This window comes from Anabas testudineus, chromosome 6 (genome assembly GCF_900324465.2).
Source record: "Anabas testudineus chromosome 6, fAnaTes1.2, whole genome shotgun sequence".
NCBI lineage: Eukaryota > Metazoa > Chordata > Actinopteri > Anabantiformes > Anabantidae > Anabas > Anabas testudineus.
Genome location: NC_046615.1, coordinates 1,940,815 through 1,964,238, shown reverse-complemented (window position 1 = coordinate 1,964,238; position 23,424 = coordinate 1,940,815). Strand labels below are relative to the sequence as shown.

Here is a 23,424-nt window from a genome sequence, read left to right as displayed (position 1 = left end):
GCCTAGTTATGCTCGGGATTCTTTTTATTTAAAGGGTATTTTCTCTTTCCACTGTCTCCGAGTGCTGCTTAAGTGGGATTGTTGCATTTTCTATATAATTCTTTATACAGTTATATTTTTCTAAGATCCTAAACCTTACACTGTAAAGTGCCTTGAGATGACATCTGTTGTTATTTGAGACTATACTAATAAAATTGAATTGTTGAAATAATAAAACTCTTTGAAAACGTCACAGTTTAACATGTAGCCCAGTTTGATACACAGAGGAATATAAAGTCACACATTTTCTAAGTGAATTTTTATGATATTGTAGGTGACGTGAACTTTAAAACTAAATCTCCGGGATCCTTTATGATTGTCCCACAGGCTGGATGCGCTGTGCTGATTGGCTTGAGCGTGGACCAATGACAAAGAAGAGCGCGACGGGAGACATGGAGGTGATGGTGAACCAAAACAGTGCTGCGGCGGAAAGAAGAAAGCTGAGTAAAACAGAGTGTGTTAATGTGTATATTTCGTAATGTCGACGTGGAAAAGACTTTTTTGACTGTTTATCGCAGCATTTGGCCAAAGTAAAATGTCACTGAGTGCATCGTGTGGCTCGGTTTCCCAGAAAAGGACTGTGTCGAGCCTCCTCGGTGAGTTGACAGCTGAACCACAGGAACGTTATGTTAACACATTATTAAAATGAAATATTCTCACTCAAAATGGAGAGAAACCAACGTCCATCCTGGTGCTGTATCCTCGTTTAGGGGTTTTTTTAAGGGTAGTTTGGTGCGGACTCTAACAGACACTATATTTCTGTTCTGGTTCCTCAGGTAGTCGTGTGGTGAAGAGGCCGAAGCAGGAAGATGCTGCGCGGCTGCAGGAGGCTGCGATCCAGCTGTTGGAGCAGCAGCAGGACCTCAGGAGCCTGCTCAGGGAGGTGGGGGTGAGTGAATAAGTATGATTATAATGCCATTTTACACTGAGGGTGGAACAGCTGACAGTGTCATAACTTTAAGCGCCACTGGATTTGCTTTGGATGCCTTTCTTTTTTCATGTTCTCCTCATGCCCGTGTGGATTTTCTCCCACAATTCAGACACATACAGTTAATGTGCGGTGGTGTAGGTGTGCAAAGGCATAGGTGTGAATGTTAATATGAATGGTTGTCTGTCTCTGTATAGTCCTGTGATAGACTGGAGACATGTCCAGGAGGTACCCTGCCTCTTGCCAATTGATAGAGCTCCAACAGCCCTTAACAGGAAACCTGATTACGATTATGGATGGATGGAGAAAAACAGACCTGTGCTGCTTGCATATATACCATGATATAGTTATGTTAAGTAGTTAATAGAAGTTATGTGTTCAAATCCAGTAGTTGCTGCCATTTCATTAAGATATGAATGTATCCTTGTTGTATTTTTCACATTTTCTTTGTAGAATTCAGATGCACGCAACATGTTCTCCACTCAGAATGGAGAGCAGAAACATGCAGCACCTGAAGGCATCACATCTGCCTTTGCAGGGTCACTGCTGGGTGAGTGCTTGGTACAGATCCTTAGGAAAGCTGTTATTTCCTTTGTTTTATCTACTGCAAAGGAGACTTATGAAATAGTTCCTGCTCAGAACAGGAGAGCCGCATGACAAAAAGCTAACTGACATGAAGTAAAAACTGTTAACTTCACTTAGTGCTGTATTGTCCGTGCACAGTGTGTGAGCTGAGGCATCAGGCCATGCAAATGGGTGTCCCAGTGGTGGTGCTGTCAGTGAAGATGGTGCTTGAGAGGCTGATGGAGATCACAGGAACCGAAGAAGAAGAAGAAGGGGACAACAGGCGAGAGCTGCTGACTTCCTCTCAGAGAGTGAGTATCACATTATATTTTTTGTGACCATTATCCAAAGTGAGCATTCTTCAGAACCTTTAAGCTTTTTACAAGCATCCAGATTGATGTTGCTGGCTGGGTGTTAGCGCAGGTGTCACTGGAACTATGAAGGAGGTTGCTCCTAATGAATATGTTATTTTCAATATCTGTCTCCAACAAAAGCAAAAAAATAAAAAATAAAACTCTCACATCTCCACTATCAATATTGGCTCTTGGAAACTAATTAGTTTTTGCTGACCTCCTGTGTGTCTAAAATCCAATAATTAAGTACAGTACTAATTCTGAGCAGTATTACAGTATTTGTGTTTTAACTGAAAGTGACAAAATAAACTGTTCCAATGGTATGTGAACACTGTTCGTCCCAAAAACAACAACACCACCCTGATTTAACTAAGCAAATAGGTAAGAGTGGACAGGAAGCACAGGACATGTTTCCAGTTGACCTCATGGGTTTCCAAAACATGCTACAGCCAGCTTTTACAGAAACACAGAAAAGCAACAACAGATGAGTCACTGTTACAAATGGAAGAAAAAGTGTGTGAAACCTTTGGGGTTACGTAGAGTTTTGCATGAATTGGTCATAAAATGTGCTCTGATCTGTGTCTCTCTCATCTTCATTTAATTCACAACAATAGAAAAACGCAGTCTGCTTAAAATAATAGTACACAAACATAACATGTAAACATTCACAGTGCGGGGTGGATTGCTGTCCAAAAAAAATAAGCACATTTGAAGTTTGCAAAAGAGCACCTGGATGTTCCACAGCACTACTGGCAAAATATTCTGTGGACAGATGAAACCAAAATTGAGTTGTTTGGAAAAAACACACAACACTATGTGTGGAGAAAAAAAGGCAAAGCACACCAACATCAAAACCTCATCGGAGGGAGCATCATGGTTTGGGGCTGCTTTGCTGCCTCAGGGCCTGGACGGATTGTTGTCATTGATGTAAAAATGAATTCCAGAGTTTTTCAAGACATTTTACAGGAAAACATAAGACCATCTGTCAGCCCCTATCAGAGTCCTGCACTGTGAATGTTTACATGTTATGTTCAATAAAAACATGAAAACATGTAATGTTTGTGTACTATTATTTTCAGCAGACTGTGTTTTTGTATTGTTGTGAGTTAGATGAAGATCGGAGCACATTTTATGACCAATTCATGCAAAACTCCACGTAATGGTTCACATACTTTTTCTTGCAACTGTATCCATCACCACGGACTCAGACTGTCAGATAGACTTATGACTAGCTACTTTTATAATATGTCTATTGTGTAATTAGTTCTTCTTCTGTTTCCTTGTCACTGGTGCAACAGAGACTTTGCTCTCTGACATCCTAATTAGATAAATAATATTTATTATTATATAACATGCAGTCAGCTGCCAGTGAAGCAGCATCTGATCAATGTCATACATTTCTAATCGATTCTAATGAATGCAGGACATTAAAATCATTAAAATGAGTTACATGTTTATTCCAGTGTGTGCAGTGTGACGTTCATGTTTTGACTCAGTTTGCCATTGTGGTTGTGTCAGATGCACAGTGAGTGTGTATTTTTCTGGTTAACTTCCCCAGTGACACAACTTGACTGTTTAAGCTCTGCTGCACACAAAAAGTATGTGGATTATATCACTGGTGCTGAACTGTTGGCATATTGTTACTTCTGTGGCTTTATGTTGTGGCAGCCACACAAGTGTTCACTGTCTTTCCTGCAGGATTCTGATTCAGAGTACACAAAACATGTTATTTATAAAAACTCTGTAAGTTCATAAGTCCTGTTCCTGTCTTCCTCAGGCCCAGCTGTGTGTCCTACTGGAGTCCAGTAAAGAACTGTTATCACAGGGAGCCCTCTGTCCTAAACTGCTGTGGCAGGAGTACAGAAAAGACCAGGTGTGTGTGTGTGTGTGTGTGTGTGTGTGTGTGTGTGTGTGTCATAAGGTAGTGTCAAGTTTCAAGTTTGTTACTTGGATATCATCACTTGATAGGACAATAAAAAAGTAAAACAAAAACAAGTGGAGATGAGAATAATGAGAGAGATGTGTTAAATAAAATGTGGTGGTTTGTACAGAGGCAACCAAATCTGGAGGTGGTGTACCATCTTCACTCCTACAGCATCCTCACTCTCAACTACATTTTAGACTGGTAAGCATTTTTTTAGATTTTATTTAAACATTTTAATCTTAAGAACCAATGAATGGATACTTGTGAAGTACTATCAAACCACAGGTTTGGTGCAAGTACAAATATTCAGTGCTGCAAATGCAGTTTAAATGTACTTTCTTTGAAATCAATGACTATATATACCCTCAATTTGTTTTCTGAGTTTATTTCACAGAGGGTCTCTGTTATTGGATGTTAACCTGTGCTTCAGCTCTTCCCTCTTATTTCTTCTCTCATTAAGTGATGAAGCTGTGAGGTTGTGGTTGGTGTCTCAGCTGAAGGCTCTGTGTAGTTGGAAACCTCCAGAGGAAGAAGAGGAGACCAGGACAGTTCAGCAGAAAGTGATGTGGAGTAAGAAAATGATTTCCAATCATCTAGTCATAGTTTTTTTGCTCAGTCATTGATTCACAAGTCATTTTATACTTTCATCAGCTTATTAGGCCATCACAAATGTAGTTTTCCTCTTGTTTCATTGTAAAATAAGTCGTACCAGAAGCAAGTCTGAACTTGATTCTGTATAGTTTTCTCCTAAAATGAATAATCACAGTTCACTTTTCTTAAACATTAGTTATTCTACAAAAGGACATGGCAATGAAAGCAATGAAATGAAAACACAACATTAAAATAAAAATAATAATCTGTTGTGTTTCAGTGGTTGCTGGCGTCTTGGTGGGATCAGGCTTTGAGCAGAGCCACGAGCCAGCGGCTCCAGACATGAAGATCTCTCTGCTCTGCTGCTCGGTACTTGATGATATGCTCTTCTGTGAGTCAACTCTTCCCTGTCCCACTTACCCCGAAATATTTAGTAAAGTGATTTAAACCTATTTTCTACTTCTTTAACTGCTAAAAACATTTCCATTTTTTGTTTGACCTTTTAATGATTTCTTGTTGTTGTTTCTTTATTCCTCAGGGCTTCTAGACGCTGTGGACAAACGTCCAACACTGCAGTCTGCTACGGCAGGACCTGAGCTATGGTTCTCTGTTTTTTTATTTGTCTTGATAACCCTCATGTAATCAGATTATTTAATTGTAAAGTTTGAGACTTCAACAATTAATCTACAATTAATTAACATGTTGAAGGAAATCAGTTCAAATCAAATTACTAGGAAAATCTATCTGTTAGCTTTCCTGACAACAGTTGTTAGACTTACTACCACATAGGTTAAAGTCTCCAAAGTCAGGTCTATCATGTAAAGATTTGGGAGGGGCTGTAGAATTTACAGAACAAATATAGAACAAAACTTTTAAATCTATCCTGACATAACTGACACATTTTGACATACAAAGTACTTTTTCCACACATAATGATGAAAAAAAAAACGAGAATCACCTGTGCAGACATCATATACCAACAAATCTTGAAGATTGATATTAATGTTTGAAGCTACAGTCTGTGGTTGAGTGGTTGCCTGTCCATTATACACCCATCTCAACTGGAAGCTCCCCACTAATGAATGTCAGCTAATTATCTTAGCTAAACACACTTTCAGGAAACAGGAGGAACAGCTAGCCTGACTCATTCCAAAGCTACTAAAAGCAGATAACAAGCATCCTCATAACTTCAGCTAAGACTATTTCTCCTTTGAATTAATTTTGATTTGTCTCAACTGTGAAGATATGGCTTAGGGATAGGGTGACCCCCTCTTCCCTCAAGAATGTTTGTGCAGACTCTTCGTCTGCCTGTCTCACCTCACCACATTTTGTCTGAACACTTAAATCCAGCAGGATGACAGCTAGAGTGGATGATTCCTCCATTTTGCACTGTTCTCAGCAAAGGAATTGCTGAAGCAGTGCACCTGGCACCTGTGATGAGGCTGTGTTTGCTTAAAGCAGTGTTAACCGTAACTGACCTCTGCATGATTGACATACTGACTCACAGTTACCAGAGTCAGTCTGCAGGATTAAGCTTTCCATCTAAACACGGAGGCAGACTAAAAATCCACTACTTATATGGAAATGAAAACACTGACTTATGTTTTTTACAGGATTCGGATATTTGATGCTTCATTATGCAGAGTTTCAGCGTCGGCAGACACCCTGCAGCGTTTCTTCACTCACTCCCTCACACAGACGCTCACATATAAACCTCGACTTGCAGGTAAAGACCTTTTTTGTTAATATTGAGACTTAAGGAAAAATTTAGATTTTAAATGAGTACTCCGATGCAAAGTACATGCTGCTTTCACAATAACAAAACATTTTTTCTGAGAAAACCAAACTGTACATGTGTCCTCAGTATCAGATGCCATCACTCTGCAGAATGAGTGGACCTTTGCAAAGGCTAGCCGGTTGTTGACCTCTCTTTTTCATAAAGTAAGTGTTGGATGTGAGCAGTGTAAATGGCTTTGGAAAGCTTCCTGTGTACAGTCATTAGGTTTGTAAGATTAATTAAACATGTTAGACAGTAAATGCATCATGTAGGTGTATTGCATTAAGCCTGAGGAATGATCAGTTCACTGTATATGATGTTCTCAGGTGCAACAAACAGCTTACTTTTCTCAGTCTGTGGTTATGGGTCTAACAGTGACTCATCTGTTATTATATTTTTTGTTCTGTGTTTCTGTAAAAGCTGGCTGTGATCTTCAGCATGGAGCTGCTGCTGCGTCACCTGCAGCACGTTTTGGAAACCCACGAGGTCAACTGGAAACACGTCCTGTGCTTCCTGTCCACTCTGCTGGTTTACAACCCCTGTGCTGAGCCCAGCCTCAGAGGTAAAACATAAAAGAGCAGCTGGGCTCAGCTTATGTCTTTCAAATTACCATCACATAAATGACTGAACAAAGTTTATTAAGAAAAAAAGTATTGAAATAAATCATCTACTATTCTCATAGATAAAGTGTTTAACACATTTAAAGTGATGATTTCTGTTGTAATTGTTTCATCATTCCCTTTTGCTTGAGTTTACTTACTGTCAGTCTTTGTGTTTACTATGAATAACATTGAAACTGTGTTTTGAAAGGTGTGAAGTAGGTAAATACATTTTTTGTTATTTTTTCTTACGCTAGTAAATAATTTAACAATATTAATAAGAACACACTAGGAAACACAAATGAATATCGATCACCTCACCTGGGTGTTCTGTCTCTGTGCTTGTATCAGAGCTGCTGTCCAGACTGCTGAGTTCTGCATTTGAGGGCTATGACTTGGAGAACATGATAACTGCCTTCTTGCTGGCTCGACAGGGTGCACTGGAGGGACCCGGCATTTTCCCCACCTACAGCGACTGGTTCAAGGTGTCATATCAGTTTTTCCTCTGGTTGTTTGCTGCTGTGTGTGTTTATGATAATGAAACAACTCGTCAGCCAGTGCAGCGCTGTGGCTTTATGTGAACTGAAATCCACAAAACATCTCACTAAGTTGGAAACAACACAGGAACAGATAAAGAGTCAGACCACAGCACATAAAACATATTCAGTGTAACTCAAGAGTAAAATCAGAGATCAGGCCACTCTACAAACAGGGACTGTAACAATCACACAGTGAAGTTCTCATGCAGCTGTTGTAACGTGTGGTTTTACTGACTCCTAGTGGTCACATCAAAAACTCATTAAAGATTCATAGTAATGATGATGTTTGTGTTGTTCACTGTTAAAAATAGCACATTCTAGCTTGAAGTGTATTATATTCACTGATATCACCTTGCTTTTTCTACATTTTAGATGTGTTTTAGTAGTGGCAGTGGTTGCCATGCAACCAGTAAGAAATCTCTGGTGTTCCTGCTGAAGTTCCTCTCTGACCTGGTTCCTTTTGAACCCCCACAGTACCTCAAGGTGACATTGAACGAGCTTCTGGGGAGGAGCTGAACTGTTGTGGGATGTGAAACTTGAACTAGCATTGATATAAATGTGACATTTAATCATAAGGCTATAAACAGGAAAATGAGAATGTATACTTTCTATAATATGTGAAGGGAAAAATAGTATAGTATAGTGTCAATTATAGTAACAATCAACTACTGATATATTTACAGTTACCTCACTTCATCATTTTGACCTGGCAGGTTCACATCCTCCACCCTCCATATATACCTGTGAAACATCGCAGCCTCCTGATGGAGTATGTCTCTCTGGCCAAGACCAGGTTGTGTGACCTCAAGGTAAAAGCTGCAACAAAAACATTCCTACATTAGGAATTTATGTATAAATATTTAAAATTAAATGTTAATAACAATAACAACAAAAACTATGGTATTAACAATAAAAAAAAAAAAAAAAAGGTGGTTAAAAGATTTTAAATACTGTCATCTTTGTGTGTGTGTGTGTGTGTGTGTGTGTGTGTGTGTCTGTGTGTGCGCGCGCATGCAGGAGTCAGTGGAAGACATGGGGTTATATGAAGATACATCTGGCGCAGATGGAGCAGCGGTGCAGGTAACAGTGATACCCAGCAGGTTGTTTGTGTAATGACACCAGTTGTTCAGATGTGGTCAATAAGATGTGAATTGATTTCAGGTCAGGGCTCTTTAATAGACTGATAATAGGAGTTATACAGAAATTGTATCTGTTGTGCCTAAATTAAAAAAAAAACAGTTAAATGGTTAAATGATGTCTGATGCCATAACATGTAATCAACTTATATGCATACCATATTGTTGAGTTTTGGTTACAGTACCTATACTTACCAATATGAAGTCAATACCTTAACTACACAGTCTGACTCCAGTCCTTCTCACAGCCTTTTATTAGTTTACCAGCAGTGTGTGGTGGGACTGAATAGAATCTATACAGTTCCTGTTTATTAAAAGTACTAACGTTTTTGTCTTGCAGTGAATGGTACTGTTAATAACAGTAGAGTGTTTTTGTGTTTGCAGCCTCAGTGTCAGGCTGTCCAGGACGTGGAGAAAGCAGTGTCTCTGTTTGAGAGCACAGGAAAAATCTCTGCCACTGTCATGGAGGCCAGGTACACAGTTACTACGTCAGAGACCTAACCATGTGTTACAGTTTTACCATCCTCTAAATGTTTCATGTACAGTAGATATGAAAATTAAACAGCACAGAGGCATGGACTTGTACTTTTTGTTGCAGTATCTTCCGCAGGCCGTATTTCCTGACACGATTCCTTCCTGCCCTGCTGACACCAAGAGTGGTGAGAAGCTTCACCTTTAATCACACATCCAAATCAAACTGATGATGTCAATAACTCTTCACTTTGTTCCATCGGCACCTTTTTCACATTATACTCATACACACATTATGTTTTACAACTAAATATCGCAGCATGAAGACAACACAACATGCTTGTTTGCTGTAATGTTAGAACTTCTCTCTATGTCACTCACAGAATCGTCAGCGTGAATTTCAAACACAGTTATTCCAGGGGCAAATATTTGGACTTAAGTGACGTCATCACTATGTGACACACTGCCTCACATATAATATCCTACGGTATTATTTATGTGCCAAACATGATTTTTAGTGGTGTGTATTATATTAGGTCTGCATAATACAGTACTCCTATTACTCTTATTATTAAAAAAGTACTCTTGTCATTCATGTGTGATTCTTACACAGATGTGTACGAATGTCAAATGAACCACAGCCAGCTGTTTATATACACTGATCAGCCACAACATTAAAACTGCCTGGTACAGTCTGCTTGTTTTAGTGGTGGTTGCATTGGATGTAAGTGACAGACCTTTAACAGTAGATATAAAAAAACAATATCAGTAATATTGCCCTGTCCACTTTTGGGGGCCTTACCACCTGCCTATAGCTTCCACACACACACAGAGACAGCCTGTATAAAATGCATAATCTCAAGTTCATTTCTCTTCCAATTCCAGCTTCCTGTGAAAGCTGATGCTCGGATGAGTTTCATAGAAGCTTTGAAAAAGTGAGTAATTATCAGAACTATGAAAGAAGTTAATGCTGTTACTCTTCTTGTGTTAACACATCTTAATTAACCAAGTTTCTATTTGGATGTGAGTTGATATAATATCAAGCGGTGAAAATTGTTTCTTATCAATGAGAAATTGATGATTGTGTCAGAAATGTATTTTTGTTATTAATACAGTTGTCTTTCTTTATTCAGAGCAGATAAGATCCCTGCTGCCCAGTATTCATCGTATCTGGAGTCTTGCCAGAGACAGAGGCAGCAGGACAGTGGGTATCTCTTTTAACTCTCATTATCTGTGTAATCCACAGAGTAACACTGAGTAACTGAAAATCAATATCATTTTTAAGATGTAGACATCTTTGTTCTGTTGCCCAATAACAGTGTAATTTAGAGATAAAATAAATTATTAATTCTAAAGATTACAACCCTTTTCATTAAGTAAAACCAGTTCTCTTGACTCCTAAGATGGTTTGTGATCTTTGTGGACTTTTTACACTGAGATCATGGACCACAGCTGCTTTCTAACCCTGACTGTAGCAGATCTCCTCAGAGGAGCTTGAATATTAAGTGCCTGTATGTATATATAGTGTTGTAGTCAAATTGATTTATTGTGACAAATGCTTCTTAAAATGGGATTCATGAGGTGGAGAGTAAGAAGTATAATTGAATGTTGTGGTATTCCACAAATCCCAAATCCTCAAAAAAAAAAAACCCAGCAGATTGTAATAGTGCACACCACCCCTGCATCATTTCTTTCACAGTTATACATAATTGTGGCTACTTTCACACAGTGTTGTGTGTGTTGATGTGTTTCCAGAGAGCACGGTGTGCTTGGACACTAACGACGATCCTCTGAAGGTCCTGAGTGTTCAACTGCAGGAGCTCACAGAGCTGGTTGTTGATGGAAATGACGGAGGTGAGCTGATACTGAAAAAGGATTCACAGTCCAACTCTCTCTCTCTCTCTCTCTCTCTCTCTCTCTCTCTCTCTCAGACACACACACACACACACTTGTCTTACTATACTTGTGTGGACACTTAAAGACCTAATATGTTCCCTAGCCCCTTACCCTAACCTTAACCATCACAGCTAACTGCTTCACACTAATGTTAAAACCTAGTATCTTATCTTAAACCAAAAATGTCCTCACAAGAATGATATATCAACACAATTTGTCTACATGAGAATACAAAGCCATGCCCACACACACTGCAGACTGCAGTTTGACTGCAGAGATATGATTTTATTATAAACCTGTTAGATGGTTATAGAAGGTTATATGAGATGACGGATCTTCCGCTGATAGTAGTCTGTGTGTGTGTGTGTGTGTGTGTGTGTGTGTGTGTGTGTGTGTGTGTGTGTGTGTGTGTGTGTGTGTGTGTGTGTTTGAATCCATCACGGTTTCATGTTGTCCATGTTTCCACAGAGATGTCAGCGCAGCTGTCCAGGATCTCCCACACACTGAGTGTCATCTTCCCTGGATGTCCAGATGAGCCGACTAAACAAAGAGTCATCAAACTTCACATAGACGCCTCCCTATCTCCTGAGCTCTATGTCAAAGTGTGCACTGACGACATTCACTGTCTTCACGTTGTCATATCTCTAGTTTTGCTGTATCGCTTCTCAATCTCTCTCCTGCATATCTTCAGGTCGTCAACATGATCCTGAGAAGCTTCTGCCAGTGTGTGTTAGACACTTCCCGAGCAAACCCTCCTAATAAGTGAGTGGGCTGAGATGATTGTGATTATTGCCGCAGTGTTTAGTGGCCTGTCTAGAAGCTCCAGATGTTTTCTTTCTCTCTAGACAAAGCCTCTGGGCCTCCAGGTTTGTCAGCATGCTGCTTGGTAACACACAGCTGCTCTCCAGCCTAATACACAGACTCTGGGAACTGTTTCATAACCAGGTACATAAATCCATAGTCGTATAAATTCCTCTCTTTGGTTCTACGTTACTTTCTGTCTGTTAGTTTCTCTAAACACTACATTCACTCCTCGTTTCATAAAACTCTCCCTATCCAAAGGGTTCGTCACTGAGTGCAGCACATTTACTCGGCCTGGCGGTGTTTGTGGTCCATCTCCACACCTCCATGTCCCACAGTCTTCTGGTTGAGCTTGTCCCCCCCATTCTGTCCAAACCAGTACCTGCTGTAGAAGCTCTCAGCTCAGCGCTGCTCTGCAGCACTCGCAGTAACATGCTGTTCTGTGTCAGGTGAGGTACCACTTGTATGGTTGGAAGATCTATACATGCTCATGTGAGCATCATGTTACCATACTGTTACAGGAAGCTATTGACAGACATTTCTATTTTCATTTTCTGCTAAGTGTGGCTCACAGTCTTTTTTTTTTGACATCAGGTTGTGTGTGGCAGCTGTGTGTTACAGCCTCTGCAGAGGGGACTCGCTGCCTCAGCAACAGCAGAAGGAATACATTCCCAGCAGCCTCTATAAGAAGGTTTCCCTTTCTGTTACTTATTAAATGATTATATACATATTTTTGTTTTTCTCTCTCAGCTTTCCAGAGTTTCTGAGCCAAAAGCCAAAGATTTTCAGTTTAGATGATGATATAATGAAAAAATAAAATCAACTGAATCAAGCAGCTGTTTGTCATATTTGAGTAGCTAGAACCAGAGCCTCTTTGGCCTTGATGAACTACTTAATGATGACTTATGTTTAAATCTGTGTGTTTAGCTTCTGTACCTGATCCCAAGACTGTTGCCTGAAGCCAGAAGAATTCCCCTCACCACTGATGGTTCTGTGGGTGAATACCAGGAGGAGAACATGCACAGTCTGTGGAGCAGCGCCACAGACACCAACAGCACCTGGAGGAAGACGGCTTGGTATCTGTGGCGGCACAGTGGTTTCTGCCAGCTACAGCACATACCACAGTATCAGGTAGAATATTGATGAACTGATTGGACAAAAGGTTCAAATAACGGTCACTAGCTTTGTTACTTTCATTTGTGTATTGATCTGACACCAGCTGCTGATCAACATTTGTTATGTTTGTTCAGTTATTCTTCTCTGAATGGCTGCTTAATGAGGTCAGAGTACAGAGAAGTGAAGACGTCCTGTCTGACGCAGAACGGTACAGCAGACAACACACACACACACACACACACACACACAGACATACAGGTGACATGAACTCAACATACCATAATAACTTTGTGTGTGTCTGTGTAGTCAGGAATACCAGCAGTGGGCCTGTTTAGACATTTATCTGTCTCGTCCAGAGGAGCAGGGAGGATGTGGAGGAGACATGAAGAGTCTCTGTTCTCATCTTTTCAGTGCTGTCATGGACCAGCAGTCATGGTGGGTTAAGTGTAACAAGTGCTCTCAGTGCACGTACACAGACTTAATAAAGACATTGTAATGTAATAGATTGTGTACCTGATGTTTTAATTGCTTTCTTTTGTTTTAAGCTAACCAGCATGTAATACCATAATTTATAGCAAAACAGTCAAATGAACCAAAGCAACTGTCAAAAAAACATTAAAGCAACCTTACTACAACACAGACTCGCTGAGAAAGGCCAAACGTAAAATGTCTGTGTTTTAATATTCTGTTTATAGAAAAACAGAAAACTTCACTTATCAACTAATTAACAAGCTTGTGAGTAATCTTTGTACTTACATGTCCAGTCATCTTTCTGGAGCAGTGAGTTTAACAAGAGCAGGAGCACAAAGTGGCACAAAAAATGTTTGTTGTGTTGAAAAAACTGATCAATTATCTGCTTGTAACTTCCAGAACTGCATTTGTCATATGTTTATATATTATAGAGGCATCGATATTAAGAAACAAAGTACACAATCTCTGCCTGTAATGAAAATGTAACTCTTCTGTGTCAACAGTGAGCAGAGCAAGGAGAGATTAGCATCAGACAAAGGCACCTGTCTGCCAGACCTGCTGTCCAGATTACAGGTGACACTCTGTGAAAATTCACAGTGAGCCGAAAACAAACAAAAAAACCCCTAAAACTATGACGTTGTGTGTTTGTGTGTAGGAGCTTGTCTATGAGATGGAGGTGACGGAGTTCTCTGGCAGCCGGAGAGACAGAGCTGATATGTGTGGCCTCCTGTTTGAGTTGGTGTCTCAGAGATGTTCCTCTGCAGTGAGCTCTGCTTCACAGAGTGTCAGTTCTGAGCTCAGCCTGCAGCACACACTCAACACATGGAACAGGTACACATACATGCATGACATGGACCATCCTGTTGTTAGTGTATAGCCACTGAAACCTTCCTGTGTGTGTGTGTGTGTGTGTGTGTGTGTGTGTGTGTGTGTGTGTGTGTGTGTGTGTGTGTGTGTGTGTGTGTGTGTGTGTGCGCGTGCGTGTGTGTGTGTGTGTGTGTGTGTGTGTGTGTGTGTGTCATAGAGTACTGCTGGCTCTTCCACCAGTGTTGTTTGTTAAGGTGAATGCTGAAGGAGGGAGGACGACTCTGGACTGTAACGAGCTAATGGAACATATCAACCTGCATCAGGTGAGTGGCTGAATTATTCCTCTTATCACATCGGGGTAGTTTGGACAAGTGCAGTGCTTGTATGTGACATATGTTTCGAGTTTCGAGTGCTCACGTGTCTTTGTCTTTCTGTGCCTCAGAGGAAGGTGTGTTCTCCTGCCGGCTCACTGTGCTGTCATGTAACATCACACTTCCTGAGAGTAAGACTGACTTTAGGCAATAAAATACAGCATGCTGTTACTTACTGTTACTGTTTTTCACTGAGAGTATATCTGCTGGCTGTGTTTCCTCTCCAGGGTGTGTTATATGCTAGTGTACGCTGCAGATACCCCAGGGAGGAACTGAACAAGGCCTGGTCTCAGATCAGTCTCCACTGTCCTCTCCTCCTGCTCTCCACAGTGGTATCGTCTGTTCTGCTTACAGCAATTGAACTTAGCAACTGTTCCAGCCTCACTATAAGTCCTATATGTATCCACTGTGCTTTTTGCAAACTAATGATTATATGTTCGATAATAATGCAAATTATTAATAATAATAATTATTATTATAATTCGATAATAATACTCTGGGTTTAAACATGATTTTCCTTATGATTTTTTTGTGTGTAGCACTGGTGGGAGCGTCTATCTCCAGTAGTGCTGTCACTGTGGAGTCGTCTCTGTGATGGAGACCCTCTACCAGAGCAGCTGCAGCTGCTCACAGACTGTCAGCACTGGGTGTCTAGGTAAAACCTGATTCTCAGAAACAACTATCTCTGATCTGTTGTTTCTGTGTTTCTTGGTTCAGGTTTAAGGTGATTGTTTTTTAAAAAAAATTTTATTTGTGTTTTCAGTTTAGAGAAGGGACTGTCGCCATCTGCTGTGCCTCCAGCTCCAGCTCTGCTGCTGGCTGCCAGCCTGCATCGTGCCTGGAGAGGTCAGAGAGGGGACAACCAGCGCTTCAGTGCTGCTCTGAATATGCTGAGACCAGATAGAGGCGTGCAGCACAGACAGGTGAGAGTTAAGAACTTCCCCACATCATGTTACCACCAAGTTGAAGCCTTTGTTTACATACTCAAAGTTAGAATATACTGTTGGTAACAACAGAATCAGTTAAACTCATCTGCCAACGTGCTTGATATGTTTTCCAGCTTTACACTATATTTAACTGCTGCTGTCTCACTCTTTCTTCCAGGTGCTAGTTTTTCTGCTTTCCCTCTGCGTAAACGACTATCTGTCAGCACTCCTCTATCCTCAGGTATAGTATATAGTACACTTAAAAATACACAAAGAACAAGTTCATGGCATATACACCACTTCCTAATGCATTAATATAAATCTGTAGCCGGGAGACTGGCTATTGAACTTTTCCTTTATGAACATGTAAAGGTCTGACATTCATTAAACCATCATACTCCCTCCTTCATATCGTTTTTCCAACCTTTAACTTTCTACCAAAGCTCAGATGACAGTGGCCAGGAATTGTAGATAATGTGCTAAAGTCTAGGAAAATAGAAGCATAGTGCAGTTTATTTTGTTTCGAGCTAAGAGCTGATGAAAGAGTGAAGGAGAAAACAGCCTAATCAATTACGTGGCGTAACTGTTTACTGATTGTGTTTACTCTCTGTTTGTTTCTGCAGGAGAAAACCAGTCAAAAATCTACAGGTTTGTGCACCTGTGCACCAGACCTCCTGTCTGTACTAGTGGACTGTGCTGACTGGCTGCTCATCTTCAGATCAGACGGTACAGTCAATATCTTCACTCCACACGCTCAGCACTTCTCCCGTCTGTCAGTTGAATGTTACACTGGTGTTAAGTGAGTTTGTCTTGGCTATATATTTGTGAGATGTTGTGTTGTGTTGTATCTTATTTCCCCAACATCCAGAACAAGGTGCTTACCAGCTGATTACCATGGTGACATCAGATGAGTTTACTCGACTAAGACCTTGGGCTTTCTACAGGTGAGTTTTAACCAGCAGCAGTTTTAATGTTTAAGATCAGGTACATCTGTTCTGAAGACCATTTAGGACAAATATAAAAACTACAATTTCCAGCTTCAGACTGCTTGTAGATACTTTAGTTACTCTCAAAACATCATCAGTCAACCAACAGATATTACATTCTGACTTACAGAAAAAAATTTTTATGCAAACATTTTTTTGAAAACGCGTCTAATAGCGAACACAGTTTTAACCACTGGTGTGTGTGTGTGTGTTTAGTCTGCTGCTCCAGCAGAGTGATGATCTGCTGCACAGAGCCGTACGTTGCCCAGGGTTCCTTTATACTGCCGTCCTCTGCTACATCAGGCTTCTGCAGCTCTTTTTGGATGGACACACACTTACGCCAACCACGGAGCCCCCTGAACAGCAGGTACTGAGCCCCTACATGATCAGAACTACACTCAAACCTGTAACATCGCTCTGAAACCAGATACATACATTTTATTGTCAGGTGGAGCCGTCGCAGATTCTCAGCCACGCCAAGCAGTTTGTTCTGAGAGTGATCTCACAGACATCTCCTACTGCGCTGTTATCCAGTCAGCTCAGACAGGTGACCGACTCACACAAACATCTGCAGTACCATCAGGTTAAATTGACAACATGCCCTCAACTCATCATTTCTCCCTGTCTGGTCTCTGTTTCCTGGTCCAGCTGGAGTCCCAGTGTGCAGACCTGGACTCAGAGGTGACAGCAGCTCTCTCCTTCCACCTCAGTCCTCACAGCCTGAGTCCAGAGATGGATTTCCTCTGAACAGCAGAAAACTGCTGTTCAGGCACTTTGACACTTGCTTTACTGCAAAGTCCACCTCCCCTTTAACAGTAGCTGTAGAAATCATATCAAACACAAACATGTTCCAAAAAGCAGCTGAAACTTTGTGAAAAAAAACAACAACAAACTAACAAAAACCAGCATTTTATTTACATTTTGTACATGAAGCTCACAGGATGTTATTTTACACATGTACACATGAAGCCCTTTACAGTATGCAGTAATAAAAACTGTGACCTAATGAAACTCAACTACATGTTCTTGGGATTGTTCTGCAGTGAGAAGGATGCACAAGTGTTTTACATGTACTCAGGAAAGAAAGAGCACTGCATGGTTATCACTTAAAACTGTATGTGTGTAGGCTGCATGGTCCTTTATACTGTACTGACTGCTACTGTGCACTTATATAGTCGATAAGCGTTAAGAGTAAACTCATGTTTACATCAGAGTTGTAACAGTTTTCTTTCAATTAAACCAATTTTTTAAACACTCGTTCTGGTTCTGGTTGTTTTTTCCCTCCAGCAACAACCATTCAATGTATTTACACTGTAATTACTCCCTTATTTAATGTTTGTATTATATACTACATATAAACATGGTAAACATGCTGACACTTCAAATTAACTTAATTATTATTATTATTATTATTAACTTTCAACCAGAGTAACACAGATGAAACGTGCTGTCGGGCTGACAACCCCTGACCACACATCAAGTCATGTTGGGCAGCAGATTGAGTTTCAGAATTTCAAAGGGTAACTCCTCCAAAAAGACAGACTGATTTAGGAATGAAAGTGAATTTGTGGTTGTGATTTTACTAAAATGAAACTCAAACAGTTCTCAAATGCCAAAGTTGCTATGTTGGTGGACAGCAGGTCCCGTCCCAGTCCATGAAGTGAGTGTGCAGATACCACAGAACTGGTCCCTGTCCCACACTTTATGTACCTATGCAGCAGACCTGGGCCTGGACTCCCTGCTGTCATCTGTCCTGGTCTTGCTGAACCACCTCTCCGGTCAGTGTGATGGTGTGCAGGTCAGAGTATGGTGGCTGCTGCTGCTGCTGGCTGCTCCCTCTCTGAGCCTCAGCCTGAGTCAGCGGGTGTACCATGGACATGTGGACGTTCAGGTTGTGGGCCTTCTCAAAACGCTTCCCACACATCACGCACGCGAACTCCAGGTCGGCCTCGGCCTTGTGTTTGGTCATGTGGTACTTTAGTGACGCTCTCTGTCGACACTGGAAGCCACAGACCTCACACCTGAAGGAAAGAAATGGTGTGAATAAGTGGGACAGAACAACCTTGATGACATTACAGCGTCAGTACTCACTGCAGTGGCTTGGCTCCTGAATGCCTCATCTGGTGAACTGAAAGGTGCTTCCTCTGTTTGAAGGTCTGACCACACTGGTCACAAATGTAGTTTCTCTCCTCTGGAAACACAGAGAGAAAATAAACTAGAGGAACTAACAATGACAGTGTTCTCCTCAGTGATGGAGGCAAAACCAGATGTGCTGTTAACCTCACCTGTGTGGATGAGTTTGACATGTCGCTGCAGGTAGCGGTCGATCATGAAAACCTTGTTGCAGCCGGGATGAGGGCAGGGTCGCTCCCTCACCTCCTCGTGATGCTCTTTGATGTGTTTCTGCAAAATAAAAGCAGCAGAGGGGATCTTCTGTACAAATGTACAAATGTACAAATTTCAAGACTGCAACTCTGCCCAAGAAAGATAAGAATATTTTTCTATACACTTTTTCTAATTGAAGATTAAATTCTTCCACTGGAAATTGATTGATTATCTGATTAGTGATATCATCAGTATCACAGCACTGCCGGTTCCTGCTCTCCACAGCAGCTGTGTGTGGCACATGGAAAAAAACTGTATCATAAATATTGACTTAGCTTCTGTATAATGTAAAAAATAAATGTCTCAAGGTCGGAAAAATGTTACAAACTAAATGATGTTTACATTTTTTTTTTTTCAATATTTGTTTATGATGACTCCTTTAGACTGATTTAATAATGGATTATTCATGCACATCCCTAGTAGCATCACAACTCTCCAGTTAGTAAACATTTCATGGTGAATGGATTCTGACCTTCAACCCGTCAGGAGCTCTGTAGACAGCTGTACATCCCTGATATGGACACTTGTAGATGTTGGGCAGCTCCTCTCTGAAAATAAAAATGGTAATGCACGTGTACTGTAAGTTTAAAGCTCTGACTAAACGTAACTTTTAAAATAAGTTATAATGTGGGGCTTGTCTCAGAGATTCAATATGACATGTAATGTGGACGTTGTCCACATTAAGGAAACTCTGTACCCTTTCGGTTTGAACTTGTTCTTCCAGCCAGGTTTAGGTCCAGGTTTCTTTTTGATTTTAGGTTCCTCTGGGGCCTTTGGGCTTTGTCTTCTCTTGTGGGGCACGGCCATCCTGCTGACTCTGAGAGGAGGAGAGAACAACAGAGTAGCTGAGTTTCTGTCAGCAGCAATTTTCAGTCCGTGTGTGACTTTGGAAGAACCAATCACCTTTAAAGAAGTATATTTGTACCCACCTCTTGTCTGGGTACGGCTCAAACAGCTCATCGTCTGAAAACTCTTCTTTTCTATTGTCCTCAAACTCATTCTCAGACATGATCCTGGGCGCGCACGCACACACACACACACACACACAGTTATAGTACCTGGGGGTATTAAATCCTTTTATCAATCTTAATCTAATCACAATCAGATGAGACATATCTACTGTGTGACTCACCTGTCAGACAGATCACTGTCAGCTGTCCTGTCTTCAAGCTGCACTGGAGCAGGAGACATCGCCTCCTCATGACCTGGAAAATCTAAAAACCACAACTGTGTTAGTCAAAGATTCAAACAGATGGATCACAAGAAAGTTTCATGACATTTCTCTGCTTTACTGGTTATTTACATGAAGGTGGTAACCAGGGTACTTTCACCGCCAGCGAACAAAAAACTAAACTTACAGAAACACACAAGTCTGTAAAATGACTTTAAAGTCATAAACGCCTGTGTTTACTGACAAACTAAACTACATTTTTCATTAGTTTGGACAGTTACTTAACATTTTCTGGCTAGTTGTTCATATTTCATATTGCACTGTCACTACCAGTGATTCAGCCAGAGACTGGACAGCAACTGTGTAGTGGATGCTCACACTGTCTAGAATCAAACAGCATCAAAGAAAACAGATATGGAGATACAAGCCTGAATGTGTAAAATACGCAAACGGTTTAAGAATCATGATTGTTCCTTAACAACAGCAGCTTCTTCTTCAATATGAAGACTGTGTTCTCACTGATCTTGTTCTAACAGTATCTGCAGTTTCAGGGCTGTTGGTCAGAGTTGAATTAGCCCAAACCCACCTTTTGAATTAATCCCATAAGGATCACAAGAGTTGAGAACAACCTCACCTTCACTGTTGCCAGTCCAGTCAGCCAGTGCTGAGCTCTGATTCTGTGCTGTGACTGCAGGTGGACTGTGTTGAACCAAAGCCGGTGTCCTTCTAATCCCACTAGGCTGCTGTTCAACATCGTCCTCCTGCTCATCTTCATCTGACATCGCTCCATCACCATTGCCACTCCCCGGTACTTCACTGCTAAAGTTCACTGCGTAACCTGAGTTGGCAGCAGTGGTGCACTGAGTGTCCATGGTGTATCTGTGTCCATCAACACAACCCCACACGGCTTTAACGGATCCCCAGCACTGGCCCTCCAGAACCTCCTTCAGGTCTGGGCAGAAGCGGCATGCCTCTCCATGGTGGTGAGCCCAGGACACCAAACTGTGGAGGCACTTAGGGTCTGAGGTAAAGTATGGTGGTGCTGAAAGGAAACAGCAGAACGTATCATCAGCTAACTAGACTTGTATTTTATGTACATTCTGTAAGCACAAGCAAAGACGAGAAGCTTTTATTTACTTGTTGAACCCTGATTTACTGATGACTCTGCACTCTTTGCTTTCTTCCTGGAAAAGAAAAAAATGTTGCTTATTTTTCTAGATTTCCAGGACATTTGAAAAACATCAAGTCCCACTCAGGGAGCTCTTTTTCTTGGACTCACCTATTTTTGAGATTCTCTTTCACAACTGGAGGGAGGTTGACTCTTTGCAGAAATCTGATCAGGATGCTCTGGCATTTGTAGAACTTGGTGTGACATTTCTTGCAGATAAAATCCGATAACCGGGGTTCACGGATCAACTGGACCCCGACTAGACGCTGGAAATCTGTGTGGAATAAAAGTGGAGACTGGGCAGCGGCGTCTGACTCCTCATCTACAATGTGAATGGAATCCTGAGACCACTTATTGAAAGCGTGCCGCAGGCTGCGTGGAGAGAACTTCCCGTGGCAGAGTCGACAGGTTGCAGTAGAAAGTCTGCCTGTGGTACAATATAATAAAACTAGCAGTTATTAGCTTTAACAGGTAAAGTTCAAAGAAACAATGAAAGTCCCCTAACTGGACCTTTGTACTGATCTATATTTAAATATAAGAATATTGTACCAAACTCCTTTCAAAAATCTAATTCTAAATGTGCATACCAAGTACAACTTAAGGCCTTTGCAGTTAAGAGAGTCCGATAAACAAAGAAACTATAAAGTGACAGTGAATAAGTTGGTGCTGAGCTACTTACCTGAAGATTTGGACTGTTTCTGGGGATCATCAGCAGCTGTCACTCTGTAGTCTAAGTTAGCGGTCATGTCTGTTGCTGTCTGATTATGGCAGAAACTGTCTGTTTCATGAACGGTCTTCTGAGGCCTCTCTCTGTTTCCAGGTGTCTTCACCTCCTCACCAGCACTCGCTGTCGTCTGTCTTCTGCTGCTCTGTCGTGAACTCTCGGATGATCTCACACGTCTGCTTTTCTTCTTCATGGTTTATTCGATACTTGGACTTTCAGCAGCCTATTCTTTGTTAGACTCCTAAAAACATTTGCAACATGAGCCAAGTCAGTTTAAACAGTTTATCTGAATTGTCTTCTCTTTCAATTTGCTGGCGATACCATTTTATATTTAAATAATTAGCTATAATTGCTTCATTCACAATAATATCATGATCTTTTATAGTTGACTAGTATTTGTATAAAAAAATCTTAAAGTACTACTAATTAGCTAAAGCTCTGAAACACATGTAGTAAAATAAAATATACAATTTTTTATTCTGTAGTATAAAGTATATATTAGTATGCAGTATGTGAGTGACATCAAATGTAATTACTCAAGTAAAGCACAAGTGCCTGAAAACTGGAGTAAATTATTTTCAGAGTCAGATTATTAAATTGCAATTATCAGTTATATTTATTCATATAAAACATAACTTCCTTTCTTTGCTGAATCACTATTTACAGCAGACCATAGTTTCCCATGTAAAAACACATCATGTGTCACATTCAGCACATTTTCAAGAGGCTAACATTACAAAGAGAAACACAAAATGGTGTTATTTAATAATTCGGGTAAATATAAGTCCACATACTAAACGTTTTAAAATATTTTCGCTGTTGCACCACAACAGAATCCTGCCCATTAATGTCAACTAGCTTGTTTAGCACCAGCAGCCTGAGCTGCTACGTGTGAAAACATGGTTTACATTAATGTTGTGACTGATGCAGTGCTGTGTCCCAGCCTACCGTGAGCGTATGGAAGTCCTACCACATGAAGTGCATGTTTCTAACAAAGAAAGACGGATTTATGAAGCAGTAAAACTGTTATGTGGCTTCAACGATGCTACCAGTTGTAAACATTAGAACCCGGAAGAACTATTCGAGGAAAACACCAGCGAGCATATGAAACAGCGCCGCTCACAGTCTGTAGGCAGTACTGCAGCCAGCAGAGAGTCGAGGGTTTCAGGTTCAGCGACGTCTGAACTCAACACCTGAAGATGAAACATCCTGTTAACATTAACGTTTATGACCTGATAATGCGCTTTCACTGGGCATACTGGACTTTTAGAGGTCTTTTTATAGGTATGTAGCGCTGAAGTGTGTCATTATTATTCAAATATAACCCACAAGAATGAAACTAAAAAACCCCTGTCAGTAGCTGAAATCTTTTTTTTTTTTCTTTGGAACGTGAAGGCAGCATTTTATTGGTAATACTGGTCTTGGCATGTTTAAAGTGGTAGAAATACATTAGATGTTTCATAATTACATGAATAAAACCCACCAGAGTGCAAATAATTTAAACTAACACAGAAAAGACCTTTCAGTAAAAGGATACGGGCTGTCATAGCTTTTTGGCAATAAGAAAGCTGCATTTACTTGTTAAACTGTTATTACAGAGGTTTAGAAAGTGGTCAAATGGATCAGATGTTTAATATTTCTTTCTTTAAGGTCCAGCAGAGTCAAAAAAAGTTAAACTGAG

At 40.7% G+C, this 23,424-nt stretch overlaps 2 protein-coding genes across 3 annotated transcripts; one reads left to right on the top strand and one right to left on the bottom strand.

Annotated features, from left to right (window-relative positions):
* The first annotated feature begins 208 nt into the window (after positions 1–208).
* LOC113165788 (Fanconi anemia group A protein) lies at positions 209–17,823 on the top strand. Of its 2 annotated transcripts, none has more exons than XM_026365519.1 (42): positions 209–635; positions 816–928; positions 1,421–1,517; positions 1,691–1,842; positions 3,662–3,757; positions 3,936–4,009; positions 4,269–4,378; positions 4,680–4,790; positions 4,938–5,001; positions 6,013–6,125; positions 6,264–6,340; positions 6,597–6,738; positions 7,127–7,260; positions 7,687–7,797; positions 7,998–8,123; positions 8,332–8,394; positions 8,835–8,923; positions 9,049–9,109; positions 9,807–9,856; positions 10,055–10,125; positions 10,677–10,775; positions 11,286–11,419; positions 11,509–11,579; positions 11,663–11,762; positions 11,880–12,067; positions 12,213–12,309; positions 12,546–12,749; positions 12,869–12,942; positions 13,041–13,169; positions 13,709–13,778; positions 13,861–14,036; positions 14,230–14,335; positions 14,455–14,514; positions 14,611–14,715; positions 14,923–15,038; positions 15,147–15,306; positions 15,488–15,550; positions 15,933–16,035; positions 16,178–16,253; positions 16,512–16,662; positions 16,744–16,842; positions 16,944–17,823. In XM_026365519.1, the coding sequence occupies exons 1-42, from the start codon at positions 575–577 to the stop codon at positions 17,040–17,042; spliced, it is 4,395 nt and encodes a 1,464-aa protein (XP_026221304.1). In that variant the 5' UTR covers positions 209–574; the 3' UTR covers positions 17,043–17,823. The 2 variants fall into 2 exon arrangements, with proteins under 2 accessions (XP_026221304.1, XP_026221305.1); XM_026365520.1 differs by having other exon boundaries at positions 210–635; positions 8,028–8,123.
* On the bottom strand, positions 17,189–22,821 carry znf276 (zinc finger protein 276). The gene is made up of 12 exons (XM_026365521.1): positions 22,692–22,821; positions 21,699–21,984; positions 21,131–21,446; positions 20,989–21,035; positions 20,486–20,893; positions 19,813–19,894; positions 19,610–19,693; positions 19,378–19,497; positions 19,153–19,228; positions 18,581–18,698; positions 18,387–18,486; positions 17,189–18,316 (listed from the first exon to the last, which is right to left on the bottom strand). The coding sequence occupies exons 2-12, from the start codon at positions 21,934–21,936 to the stop codon at positions 18,040–18,042; spliced, it is 1,866 nt and encodes a 621-aa protein (XP_026221306.1). The 5' UTR covers positions 21,937–21,984; positions 22,692–22,821; the 3' UTR covers positions 17,189–18,039.
* Between the last annotated feature and the right edge of the window lie 603 nt (positions 22,822–23,424).

What these genes read in the sequence shown, in the direction of transcription:
- LOC113165788 (XM_026365519.1), top strand. Translation starts at nt 575, where the DNA reads ATGTCACTGAGTGCATCGTGTGGCTCGGTTTCCCAGAAAAGGACTGTG. An exon ending in GCCACTGTCATGGAGGCCAG is followed by an intron (nt 8,924 to 9,048) that starts GTACACAGTTAC and finishes TTTTTGTTGCAG; the next exon opens with TATCTTCCGCAGGCCGTATT. An exon ending in GCTCATCTTCAGATCAGACG is followed by an intron (nt 16,036 to 16,177) that starts GTACAGTCAATA and finishes CCCAACATCCAG; the next exon opens with AACAAGGTGCTTACCAGCTG.
- znf276 (XM_026365521.1), bottom strand. Translation starts at nt 21,936, where the DNA reads ATGAAGAAGAAAAGCAGACGTGTGAGATCATCCGAGAGTTCACGACAG. An exon ending in TGTCAAACTCATCCACACAG is followed by an intron (nt 18,487 to 18,580) that starts GTGAGGTTAACA and finishes CTGTGTTTCCAG; the next exon opens with AGGAGAGAAACTACATTTGT. An exon ending in TCAGGAGCCAAGCCACTGCA is followed by an intron (nt 18,317 to 18,386) that starts GTGAGTACTGAC and finishes TCTTTCCTTCAG; the next exon opens with GTGTGAGGTCTGTGGCTTCC.